We start from the raw sequence: 13911 nt of genomic DNA, 5'->3' as shown, positions 1-13911 counted from the left end.
AAATACCAGGAGGGCGCCAGCACATACCAGCATAGCAATAAAAATGCTCGCCACCCGGGGGTAGAACAGGTTCAATAGCTAGTATGGATATTAACAAATTTAAACAGCACCAATAAGGACTAAATACTGTCACAGTGTTCTTATGATATATATTATTAACTTACCCCATTCTTCTTGTATACAGCTGCAGAGTAGAAAACGCCAATTAAAGCAATAACCACAAGTACCACGAGAAATCTAAGGGCCTCTCTGTGCAGTTTAACACTCGATGGTGTGTTATATAGAATGGATCTTACTAAATCTCCCTTTGCAGTATTGAACCCTAAACAATACAAAAATAATATAAAAAATCTTTACATATCAAAGTCCAATTAACCTATTATTTTCTTTATAACTGTGTATTTATTGAAAATTTGCACAAATACAGAATTAACATATTACTTTATGACAACAATATACTTAGTAAAGTATCAAAAGTAAACTCAAATCTTGCGCTAAATAGCTCAATAGATTTTTGTAAGAGAAAATAAAAATAAGAGATGAAACTTCAAATTATGACAAGAAAGTACAGGAAGCACACAAAATAAAATGTACTATTTTAAATTTAAGTATAAGATATGTCATAGTTTTTCTTAAATTATCATGTTTTCTAAATTGAATTATGAAGAGAAAAAGATTTCAGTTAATGTATTTATTTTTTAGAGATGATCAGATGTTTAGAAATTCAAATTCACCAGCTTCATAGAATTTTCAACACAATAAGATTTGCAGTGAATCTGTTTGTGAATTATAATCTTGTAAATCTACTTATTGCCCGGAAAAGACATGTACCCAAGTGGTCAAAATTGTTGATACCTCTCGTTTAATGAAAGAAAAACCTACAATGGTCACAGAAATAACTTGAATCTGACAAAAATAATAATATATTAAAATTCTGTTAATTTTTCTGTGACCATTGTGGGTTTTTCTTTCATTAAATGAGGGGTACCAACTTGACAATCTCCTAGGACTGTACTGAACCACTTTCAAGCTCATAAACACAACCTTAAAGGGAATCTGTCACCCCCTGGCACTTATCTGATCTCTAATATAGGCATATAGGTGACAGAAATGCAAGCCTGCAAGAAATCCCCACCTACTGTGTTATTTGCAATGTTTCCTCCCTCTACCGCATGTCACAGTTAGTGTTGAGCCTCCCCCGTAGTGTTCGAATTCGATTCAGTTCGTCGAACACTCTTGAACACCGTTAAAACCAATGGCACTCAAACAAAAACACATAGAAACACATAGAAAACACCTTCAAAGGTGTCCAAAAGCTGACAAACTGCTCAGAAGACCTAACTAACACATGGAAAAGTGACAAGTACATATAGTCATGCAAAAAGAAAAGAGGTGGAGGAGTAAAAGGAGTGGGAGACACAGATATAGGCATGTCATGCCCTTTTAAAATCCAAAAAGTGAGAAGCCGACACGGCCAGTCCGTTTCTGCCCGTGCCACCTCCGTGTCGCCGGGTTTGTGCCAGAGCCGCGGTGGACCCTGACGGCCAGCCCCCCTCTCCCAATACTGGTGCCTGTCTGCTGGTGGGTCGAGCGAGCCCCCCTGTGGTGGAGGCAGGTCTAAGCTTTTTAATTGAAATTGTCTCTCTAATTTGAATGAATACCCTTTAAATCCTTTTACAAGGATTTATTGGAGGGCAAGTCCCATTCCAGCAGATGCGTAATTCCAGCTCCAGTAGCATCCACTAAAGCTGTTGCAGTTAAAAAGCTTTTATAAGGATCGAGCTCGGCTGTCCACCGCAAGGCGTCCTACCGCCAGTCCCAGCCCCTATGCCTTGGGGTGCCTCCCGATGCTCTTCACTGAGTATCCCGGGGTCCCGAAGCATTTCCTTTGAAAAAATTAAGTGTCCAAACTACAGGTGGTGTAGCTTGCTTAACAGCTGGGATAATCCACTGACTAGCAAACACTGCTACTAGCCACAAAGTATTTCCTGGGCTAGATGCAGTTAAAAATTTGTAATTAGATACTCTCATTGGATGCTGAGAAAGCATTCCATAGAGTCTCCTGGCACACCATATATTATTCTCTTAAAAAGCTTGGGGTAGGGGTCTAGGGGACCCTTTTATAGCCAAAATCACGGCCCTGTATCGCAATACGTCACCTAGGCTGAAGATAAATGGAACTGTAGCACCCCGAGGGCTCGGTTGCTACAGAGGTATTGCACCTCACCCAGAGGTGTGATCTCTCACTCTCAGGTAAGGATGGATTGTGGATCAGGACCCCGACACCTGCATGCATTACACCATATTGCCGTGGGGCAGGGCGACCAATATGCCCCTGTGATGGGCTCGACAGTCCCTGTCCCTGGCTGGAGTGGAGGGAGGGAACACTGAGGAAGGGGAACCCTGTAGTGCAGGAGCAGGGAGGAAGCAGTTCCTGGGTGCATTGAGAAGGGAGTATAAAAGGTGGGCACCATCTTAGTTCAGTGTAGAGAAGTCTGAGCAGAAGTGACAGGGAGCAGGGGCTCTGCACGAGCTCTGCTCCGGAGGGGGGCCTAGTAACAGAGGCCCAGGCCTGGAAGAGGGAGAAGGAAGGAAGAGGAGCGGAGAAGGCTCCAGGAACAAGAAACGAAGGGATCCCAGGGGTGCGGACGGGCGAGTCGCCACCGCACGCCCGAATCCACCTGCGTGGAGGGGTCAGGCCAAAGGGGGAGACCGGTCCCGAAACTAGTGGAGGCGGGAAACGACCCTCAGCTAGAACCCGGACGCTGTGACATTTTTTGTGGCGCAGCCCCTCGCTACACCCGCTAGGAAGGCACCACATAGGTTCAGGGAAACTGGCGCCAAGTTTACCAAGAGGAGGCCCGAGGCAGCCGGACAGAAGTGTTGGTAAGAAAGGCCAGACAAAGGACACACAAACGGGGTCCTGTGAAGCGCTCCAAAGTTATCTGGGAGTTGTCTGAGCCCCTCACCTGGTGAGCACAGTACGACATGGGCAGCCGTTACCTGCAGAAGTGGTCTGGATAATAAGAACTGTGAGTAAAGGCCCTGGACTGCATCACTGACTCCGTGTCGTTACTGCTGCTGCCCTGCACCATCACCCCCATCCTCCGCATACACTGCCCTGAGGCTATACTCCTCCCGTGGGGAGTTATACTACACTCTGCTGCTCCCAAAACACCAGCCTCAGCGGTCTGCCCTGCAGCGGCGGTTCACTCTGACCGCAATCCACGGGTGGCGTAGTCGGACATTTAAACATCAAAACCACATAAATAGTTCCGCCACTGGTTTGACCGCCCTGAGCCATGGAACCGGGTCACCGCCACGGAGACTACAACCACCAGCATCCACCAAAAAGGGTCCAGCTCCCGGTGTCCCAAGGCCCAGGGGGCGCATCAGAACATTTTCATCACCTTTCATAATCACCAATGGGACAAGACAGGGATGTCCTCTGTCCCCTCTCTTATACATCCTAGTGACGGAGCACCTGCTCTCATCAATTCGCCATAACCCCAATATTAGGTGGATTGAGGTGGGAGGCACCGAGTGCAAGTGCTGTGCATTTGCTGATGATGTCCTAGGATATATCACTCAATCACATATATCCATCCCTGCTGTTATGGCTGAAATAGATCACTTTGTTACATGGTCAAATTTTAAAATCAATGCAGCGAAGTCTGAGGCCCTCAATGTCTCCCTCCCCAAATCCATACAGGATTCCATCCAGTCCAACTTTCCCTTTGCCTGGCCCTCACAGGGTATCAAATACTTAGGAATTCCTATTCATACAGACCTCTCCCGTCTATGTTATCTTAATTTTGGGCCCTTTATTGAACAACTCCATACAGACCACGGTTGGCAAGTTAGAACTGTAAGATTCACTACGTGAACCACTAGTGTTTTGTGGAAAAGCACATGTACACTGTGTTTCAGATTATTATTATTAATAATTATTATTATTAAGTGTTTATGAGTGATAAGGTAAGAATTGTTTTTGTTTGTCAGTTAAACTCATTGATGGTGATGTGTGTAAGGGCTCTTTATATCACTGTAAACAATTGCAGACACCTGTGCTAATTAGTTTGGCAGGTGTGTCCAATGAAAGACAAGACTACTTAAGAAGGCTGTCCCACATTATTAGGCAGCCTATATTTTCTGCCAAAATGGGAAAGAAAAAGGATGTGTCAGCTGCTGAGAAGCAACAAATTGTGGAGTGTTTAGGTCAAGGCATGACTACAATCAACATTGCCAAGACACTTCATCCTGATCATCGCACAATCAAGAAGTATGCAGCTGATTCACAGTACACACGTGTGCGTGCTGATAAGGGCAAATTGAGGACTCTTTCCTACAGGCAATTACGTCAGGTTAAAAGAGCAGCGGCAAAAAAGCCTTGTCATAGCAGCAGACAAGTTTTTGAAGCTGCTGGTGCCTCCAACGTCCCCCGAACAACAAGATGAAGGGTCCTTCAGAGGTTTGCAACTGTGCGTAAGCTATCCTGTCGACCTCCTCTATCCACTGCACACAAGCAGAAACGGCTCCAGTGGGCCAAACAATACATGAAGACTGACTGCAAAACTGTTTTGTTCACGGATGAGTGCCGTGCAACGCTCGATGGTCCAGATGGATGGAGTGGAGGATGGCTGGTTGATGGACACCCCACACAAACACGGCTACAGCGCCACCAAGGAGGAGGTGGAGTAATGTTTTGGGCTGGAATCATGGGGAGAGAGATTGTCGGCCCCTTTAGGATCCATGAAGGGGTAAAGATGAACTCCATAATGTATGTGGAGTTTCTCAAACAGCACTTCCTGCCATGGTTCAAGAAGAAGAACCGTGTATTCCACAGCAAGATAATTTTCATGCATGATAATGCACCGTCTCATGCTGCACATAACACATCTGCATCTCTGGCTGATATGGGCATAAAAGGGGACAAACTTATGGTGTGACCCCCATGCTCCCCTGACCTCAACCCCATTCAGAACCTCTGGAGCATCATCAAAAGGAGTGTCTATGATGGCAGGAGGCAGTTCACATTTAAGCAACAGCTCTGGGAGGGTATTCTGTCCTCATGCAAAACAATTAAAGCAGAAACCATCCAAAACCAGACAAATTCAATGGACGAGAGAGTTCAGAAGCTCCTTTAGAACAAGGGATCCTATGTGCAAATGTAACATCACCTAGAATAAAGTTTTGAGTTGAAAACTGTTTGATTTCAGTTTCTAATAACCTGCTAATGCTTATAATTTCAAAAATGACCATTTTTTTGTTCTTCATTAAAATGAAAAGGTTGATCGAAGAGTGTGGGGGATCTAAGAGTGTGGCAACCCAGTAGTCAGGATTACTTCGAATTCATATTGCAGGTAGTGCAGCAAGAAGGCACTCATGTGTCTTGCACATCTAGGAGCCCTAAAATTATTTTCCGGGCTAGATGCAGCTAAAAATTATTAATTTTAAATCTGGTGGAGCTTAGTATAGATGGCCTAATAGAATCAGTACTGCACACTGCTACAAAGCCCAAATTATTTTCCAGCCAAGATACAGATAAACATGATTAGTAATTTTAAATCTGGTGGACCTTAGTATAGATGGCCTAATAGAATTAGTACTGCACACTGTTACAAAGCCCAAAATATTTTCCAGCCAAGATACAGATAAACATGATTAGTAATTTTAAATCTGGTGGAGTTTAGTATAGATGGCCTAATAGAATCAGTACTGCACACTGCTACAAAGCCCAAATTATTTTCCAGCCAAGATACAGATAAACATGATTAGTAATTTTAAATCTGGTGGAGCTTAGTATAGATGGCCTAATAGAATCGTTACTGCACACTGCTACAAAGCCCAAATAATTTTCCAGCCAAGATACAGATAAACATGATTAGTAATTTGAAAGCTTAAAACGGTTGATGAGGTGATTTTAACCAATCATCAAGCTTTTACTCTCCCCAGGATGACACAGGGGTAGAAAAGTAATTTCGGATCCATGATTTGTTCATCTTTATGAACGTGAGTCTGTCTACATTATCAGTGGAGAGCCGCGTGCGCTTATCTGTCAGCACACCACCATCAGCGCTGCACACACGTTCAGACAGAACGCAGGCTGCGTGGCATTACAAGATCTCCAAGGCGTAAGTGGCGAGCTCCGGTCATTTATCCAGATTGGAAGCCCAAAAAGAGCAAGGGTCCAGTGACACAGTCATGGCTTCAATGTTTACTTGGAGATACTCCTGTACCATCGTCTCTAGGCGTTGATTATGTGTCAGACTTCTTGTCTCCTGTGGCCTTGCAAAGGATGGGCTAAAAAAGTGGAGAAATGATTCCGCAAAATTGATGTTACCAGCAGATACTGTGTTTCTGTTACGGTTTGAGTGCTGAACACTCGACGGTCTAACGGTTGGCAAGTTGGAACTGTCAGATTCACTACGTGCACCACTGGTGTTTTGTGGAAAAGCACATGTAAGATTCTGCAACAGTCTCTGCTGATACACCTGCATGCGTGCATCCCTTTCTATGGCAGGAATAATTTCTGCAAATTTACTTTTGTACCGGGGATCTAACAGTGTGGCAACCCAGTAGTCAGGATTATTTCTAATTCTCACAATTCGAGGGTCATGTTGCAGGTAGTGCAGCAAGAAGGCACTCATGTGTCTTGCGCATCCAGGAGCACCAAGTCTCTGTTGTGTTGGTGGCGAGGTAACAATCATGCTTCCTTCCTCTGTCCTCTCCCCCCAACCTCGGACAACAAAAATGTGATCAAGGTCTCCCTCATCTGCTGAGTCTTCCATCAGTTTTTCCTCCACTTCTTCCTGGGCTCCTGCACCTTCCTCACTAGTTTGGCTGCTACCATGCGCCCTGGTAAAACCATCTCCCCCACCTTCACATGCCTGCCACCTTGGTGCTGCCGACCGTCTGGACATTGCAGATGTTAGCCATTCCGCATACAACTCCTCCTCCTCTACTTCCTCCACCTCCTCTTGTGCCACCACCTGACTCCGAATTCTGTTTAACATGTGCTCCAGCATGTAAGTCACCGGAATAGTCATGCTGATAATGGCATCGTTAGCACTAAACATCTTCGTCGCCATTTCAAAACTGTGCAGAAGGGTGCATAGGTCCCTGATCTGAGACCACTCCTCCAGCGTGATTTGCCCCACCTCTGGATCTTGTTAGCCCAGGCTATATGTCATAACGTATTGCACCAGGGCTTGTCGGTGCTGCAACATGTGCAGAGTTGAATTCCACCGGGTAGGCACATCGCATTTTAGCCGGTGAAGTGGCAGGCCCAACGACTTCTGTAGAGATGTAAGTTGCTGATCTGCAGGATGCGAACGGCGGAAGTGAGCACACAGCGACCGTGCCCTCTGCAGAAGGCCATCTAGTCCGGGATAGTGGGCTAAAAATTGCTGGACAACCAGGTTCAACACGTGAGCCATACAAGGCACGTGTGTGACATTGCCCCGGTGAAGGGCCGCACCCAGGTTTGCAGCATTGTCGCACACGGCCTTCCCTGGTTTCAGGTCCAGTGGAGACAACCATTCATGAAATTGGTTCTCCAGAGCTGACCACAACTCCTCAGCTGTGTGACTCACATTTCCCAGACATTTCAAAGTAAAAACCGCCTGATGACATTGAGCCCTACTGCCAGCATAGTAAGGAGGTGTGCAGGATCCCATCTGCGCAGTTAGAAAACTTGTGGCATGACCAGACAGGCTTTGGGTGCAGGTGGAGGACCGAGAGGAGGTTGAGGAGGCAGAAACAGTGGAGGAACTTTGAGATAAAGAGGATTGACGCACAACTCGCGGGGACGGCAAGACTTGGACAGCAGCCCCTTGTCCTGCTGTCACCATAGTTACCCAGTGCCCAGTCAGCGACATGTAATGCCGCTGTCCATGCCTACTCGTCCAAGTGTCTGTGGTGAAATGCACCCTGTCACACACAGAGTTTCTCACAGAAGCGGTGATGTTGTGTGCGACATGCTGGTGGAGCGCAGGCACACATTTCTTTGAGAAGTAGTGCCGACTGGGCTACCGGTACTGGGGCACTGTGACGGACATAAGGTCTCGAAAATCCTCTGTGTCCACCAGGTGGAAAGACAGCATTTCTGTAGCCAAGAGCTTGCAGATGGTGAAATTCAACCTCTTAGCTTTCTCATGGCTAGGAGGAAATGGTCTTTTACTTGTCCACATCTGAGGGACCGAGGGCTGGCTGTTGTGCTTAGATGGGGATGATAAGGGTGTCCCCGGCAAACTGCCGGTCTATGAGGAAGATGCAGGCAGACATGTTAGGCTGCCTTGATCCAAAGGTGGTGCTATCGATGTCGGATAGCGCTCAACACCAGCTGGTGTTACCACCTCCAAAGAAAATGATGACCTACCATTCACGCTGGCTATTGCGGGTAAAAAGGTGGCAGGTCTGCGTCCCAAAACAGGTGTGACTGCTGTCCCCCCAGTCACAGAGGAAGAAGAGGCCGCGGATGCACAAGATGTGGCAGACTGTTGACCCGGCCGGCTAGGCCGCATTGTAGCACAGTGAGCTTCCCAATGCAACTTATGCTTCATGTCCATGTGCCGGTTCATGCATGAAGTACTTAAACTATGTATTTTTTGGCCTCTACTTAGCTTTTGCTGACAAATGTTACAGATAACACGAGTTGGGTCATCTTTATCGATCTGAAAAAATGCCCAGGCTATGCAAGGGTTAGCACCCATGCGATCTGAAGAGCCACCACGACTTGTGGTCAAAGGCAGAGTTGTGTTTGAGGAAGCAGTTGTTGACGTGCTTCCAGTACTACGTCACTATCCATCAAGGCGCAACCTGACCTCGTCGTCACTAGCATCCTCCTCCACCTCCTCTGCTGACCTCATCTCTTGGCTGACTGTGGGTTGACAGTAAGTGGGATCTCCAACCTCATCATCATCACCCTGTGTGTTATCACACCCGTCGTCCTCAGAGCCAACCTGTTCCTGCTCTGACAAAAAACTAAAGTTGTCGCTCCAATCAGGTATTTCAGTCTCATCATCATCTTCCTCATTGTCTCCACCAACAGGAGTTACAGTTTGGGAATGAGGGTCTACATTATGGTCTGAACCTTCTGCGTCTGGTCCTGGATCCGACTCATAAAGATTCTGGGCATCAGTGCAGATCATTTCGTCGTCTGGATTCACAGAAGCTCTGGAGCCGACCTCTGATTCACAGGCTACAGGATGAGTAAACAGCTCTGCAGACTCAACCATCTGTTCTACCCCATACTCAGATGGGCAGCTGGAGATTTGCGAGCTGTGAGGAAGCAAGTGAGATTGGGTTGACACCTCTGTGGACTGGAGTATTTGTGATGTTGAAGTTGAGGTGGAAGAGAGCCCACTTAAAGGAGCACTTGATATCCAATGAAGCACCTGCTGTTTTTTTGCCTCATCTGGAATTTGTAGCGATTGGCGTGGCCGTAAGAAAGGGATCTTATCACACTGTCCGCTAAAAGAAGTAGACATTTTAGTTTGGCTGGAAGATTGTCTTTCTTCTGCAGATGTTACTGTTGCTTTAACACCTACCCCACGGACACAACCTTTTTTCCCCTTCCCAACACGCCTATTCCCCTTTCCACCCTCAGCAGGCCTTTTTCCACTCATTTTGGTGGTTAACTAATTCACAACTCTGGAGTTGTTTGCACAAAAAAACAATGGATGGGAACCGAGCAGAGCTGAGTGGCCAAACTGTGGTATTAGGCAAACAGTATTGGCTGGGTTAGATGCAGATAAAAATAATATTGAATTTGCAACCTGATGGAGGTCAGCATAGATGGACTAATAGAACAAGTCCCACACACTGCTAGAAGCCCAAATATTTTTTCAGAGCTAGATGCAGAAAAAAATTATATTGAAATTGCAACCTGATGGAGGTCAGTATAGATGGACTAATAGAACAAGTCCCACACACTGCTAGAAGCCGAAATATTTTTTCAGAGCTAGATGCAGATAAAAATTATATTCAATTTGCAACCTGATGGAGGTCAGTATAGATGGACTAATAGAATAAGTCCCACACACTGCTAGAAGCCCAAATATTTTTTCAGAGCTAGATGCAGATAAAATTTATTTTTAATTTGCAACCTGATGGAAGTCAGTATAGATGGACTAATAGAACAAGTCCCACACACTGCTAGAAGCCCAAATATTTTTTCAGAGCTAGATGCAGAAAAAAATTATATTGAATTTGCAACCTGATGGAGGTCAGTATAGATGGACTAATAGAACCAATCCCACACACTGCTAGAAGCCCAAATATTTTTTCAGAGCTAGACGCAGAAAAAAATTATATTCAATTTGCAACCTGATGGAGGTCAGTATAGATGGACTAATAGAACTAGTCCCACACACTGCTAGAAGCCCAAATATTTTTTTAGAGCTAGATGCAGATAAAAGTTATTTTTAATTTGCAACCTGATGGAGGTCAGTATAGATGGACTAATATACCAAGTCCCACACACTGCTAGAAGCCCAAATATTTCTTCAGAGCTAGATGCAGAAAAAAATTATATTGAATTTGCAACCTGATGGAGGTCAGTATAGATGGACTAATAGAACACGTCCCACACACTGCTAGACGCCCAAATATTTTTTCAGAGCTAGATGCTGAAAAAATTATATTGAATTTGCAACCTGATGGGGGTCAGTATAGATGGACTAATAGAACAAGTCCCACACACTGCTAGAAGCCCAAATATTTTTTCAGAGCTAGACGCAGAAAAAAATTATATTAAATTTGCAACCGGATGGAGGTCAGTATAGATGGACTAATAGAACTAGTCCCACACACTGCTAGAAGCCCAAATATTTTTTTAGAGCTAGATGCAGATAAAAGTTATTTTTAATTTGCAACCTGATGGAGGTCAGTATAGATGGACTAATGGAACAAGTCCCACACTGCTAGAAGCCCAACTTTTTTTTCAGAGCTAGATGCAGAAAAATTATATTGAATTTGCAACCTGATAGAGGTCAGTATAGATGGACTAATAGAACAAGTCCCACACACTGCTAGAAGCCCAAATATTTTTTTAGAGCTGAATGCAGATAAAAATTATTTTTAATTTGCAACCTGATGGAGGTCAGTATAGATGGACTAATATACCAAGTCCCACACACTGCTAGAAGCCCAAATATTTTTTCAGAGCTAGATGCAGAAAAAAATTATATTGAATTTGCAACCTGATGGAGGTCAGTATAGATGGACTAATAGAACACGTCCCACACACTGCTAGACGCCCAAATATTTTTTCAGAGCTAGATGCTGAAAAAATTATATTGAATTTGCAACCTGATGGGGGTCAGTATAGATGGACTAATAGACCAAATCCCACACACTGCTGGAAGCCCAAATATATTTTTAGAGCTAGATGCAGAAAAAAATTATATTCAGTTTGGAACCTGATGGAGGTCAGTATAGATGAACTAATAGAACAAGTCCCTCACACTGCTAGAAGCCCAAATATTTTTTCAGAGCTAGATGCAGAAAAAAATTATATTCAATTTGCAACCTGGTGGAGTTTAGTATAGATGGACTAATAGAATGATGCTATGCCCAAAAGGTTTTACTTCACTAGGTGCAGCAAAAAAATTGGTATTCTATACACAGGTGGTGTAGCTTGTAACACAGATAGGCTACTCCACTGACTAACACACTCTGCAATAGGCCAAAAAGGATTAGCTTTGCTAGATTTAGCCAAATGCTGTGAAAAAAACTTGCACAGATCTGCCTCGCAAAAACTGATAGTAACTGATGTAACTTAGTCCTGAAAAGGACTGCAATTACAATTAGTCTTTACTCCCAACCTATCTTTTTAAGAGCACAGAGCTGCCTGATAAAAGTCGTTGGAAATGCTGTAACCTAGTCCTTAAAAGAACTGCAAGCACAACTATTCCCTACTCCCAAGCTATCTGTAGATTTGTGCGAAAATTGGCTTGAAATTAACAAGGTATAGCGCACACGGCAACAGCGGTGCCGTCTAACACGCAGCTGCAGCAGTGAGAAAATGGTGGCGACGGGAAAAATGGCTGGGTCTTATAGGGCAAGAACATGTGACATACATTGCCAATTACAAATGCCCTTGCTTGTGTGAAAAAAAGCACTTCGCTCCATGTGTGCGCTGCTGATAGGCTGACAGATTGCACCTCCCCACTGTAAATGCGGGAAAGAGAAAAAAAAATGGAGAGCTTCATTATTCCTGCAGAGATCCATCCCCTGCCCCTCCCCCCGCCCCGCTGTACGCTCAAACTGCGTATTAACATTAATTTTCAGCATTATTGAGAAAAAATACAGTTATGACTTTGGTGCACGAACAGTTATCGAACATAACCTCGAACAGCCGAATTTTTTTCAAATCGTTCGCGTTCGCCGAACGGCTCGAACACCGCCCAAAACAACTGCACAGGATCCCTGCTTTACAATGAACATAGACAGCAGGATGAAGTGAGCCTTGCATAAAAGGTGAAGTGCGCAGGTGTGGGATTTGGTCGCCGCAACTGCATGTCACAAAAAAACTGTAATAGTGTGTCCCTGACTGGTCAGACACCAATATATCTGTTTAAAAGAGTCTGGTGTAGGCCAGAGAAATAGAACTGTGGTTTTGCAGTTCCACGGGTCAAATCTCTGGATTATTCTGCTTTTGGCATATTTGCAGTAAAAAAAAGTTTAATAGTGTCTCCCTGATTGATCAGACACCAAAACATCTGTTTGAAAGATTTTTGTGTATGCCACATACATTAACTATAACTACTGTGGTTTTGCAGTTCCAAGGGTCAAATCTCTGTATTATCCTGCTTTTCGCATATTTGCCGTAAAAAAAAACCTGTAATAGTGTCTCCCTGACTGTTCAGACACAAATATACAGTACAGACCAAAAGTTTGGACACACCTTCTCATTTAAAGATTTTTCTATATTTTCATGACTTTGAAAATTGTATATTCACACTGAAGGCATCAAAACTATAAATTAACACATGTGGAATTACCGTATATTCCGGCGTATAAGACGACTTTTGAAGACTGAAAAATCTTCTGTCTAGTCTGGGGTCGTCTTATACGCCGGTAATGCTTTTGAACTTTCAGAAATTGACATGCGGGGATACTCTGGGGGTGTTAATAAGCTGCCGTGGCCGTATCCCTGCCATGTTGGAGTTAATATAAGGTGGAGGGAGTTAAAATACGGCGGCGGTAGGTCCAGACAGTCAGCGCTTCTGTTCTGAAACGGACACATCGCTGCGTATTCCCAGCTCCAGACACAGCGCAGGGCTTCTGTGCCGACAGTTTTCACTTGTCACAGAAGCGGTGCGCTGTGTCCGGAGCAGGGAAGTTCGCATCGCTTCTGTGACAATATATGAAAAGCCGGCAATTCAGCAGCGGCATAAGCCGGCACCCGACAATTTAGAACCGAAAGAATAGAGCTTCACACATAGATTAGATAGATAGAAACATGTCAGTCACATATATATGAAGTACAGTGACAGTATTGCTTACTGTACTTGTCATTTAGTGTAAAGGATTTATTAAAACAAATATTAGTGTTTTCATGCACCGTCTCTTTAAAAAAGCCGGCCGGCAATTCAGCATCTGTACCCGACAATTTATAACAGAAAGAAATAGAGCATCACACATAGATTAGATAGATAGAAACATGTCAGTCACATATATAAGAAGTACAGTGACAGTGTTGGTTACTGTACTTGTCTTCTAGTGTTAAAATAACGGATTTATTTAAAAAAAAATTGGCGTGGGGTTCCCCTTAATTTTAGTCTCTAGCGGAGGTTAAGCAGACAGCTGGGGCAGATGTTTGAAGCCTGGGAAGGGGGTAATACCCACGGAGCTTCCCAGGCTACTAATATCAGCCCCCAGCTGAATACTTAGCCTTTACTAGCT

At 44.4% G+C, this 13911-nt stretch overlaps 1 protein-coding gene across 4 annotated transcripts in view; it reads right to left on the bottom strand.

Moving 5' to 3' along the window:
* The window catches only part of LOC141259330 (probable cation-transporting ATPase 13A4), a 1218891-nt gene that overhangs the window by 364538 nt on the left and 840442 nt on the right, over positions 1-13911 (bottom strand). For all 4 annotated transcript variants that reach the window (XM_073675148.1, XM_073675147.1, XM_073675149.1 and 1 more), the window contains exon 11: positions 165-322. In XM_073675148.1, coding sequence (XP_073531249.1) covers positions 165-322 — 158 coding nt within the window. The remainder of the gene's footprint in view (positions 1-164; positions 323-13911) is intronic.

This window comes from Phyllobates terribilis, unplaced genomic scaffold (assembly GCF_046119375.1).
Source record: "Phyllobates terribilis strain yellow unplaced genomic scaffold, ASM4611937v1 Scaffold_3__8_contigs__length_932513732, whole genome shotgun sequence".
In the NCBI taxonomy this organism is placed as follows: Eukaryota; Metazoa; Chordata; class Amphibia; order Anura; family Dendrobatidae; genus Phyllobates; species Phyllobates terribilis.
Note: the sequence above shows the minus strand (reverse complement) of the source record. Positions and strands in the feature narration are given on the sequence as shown.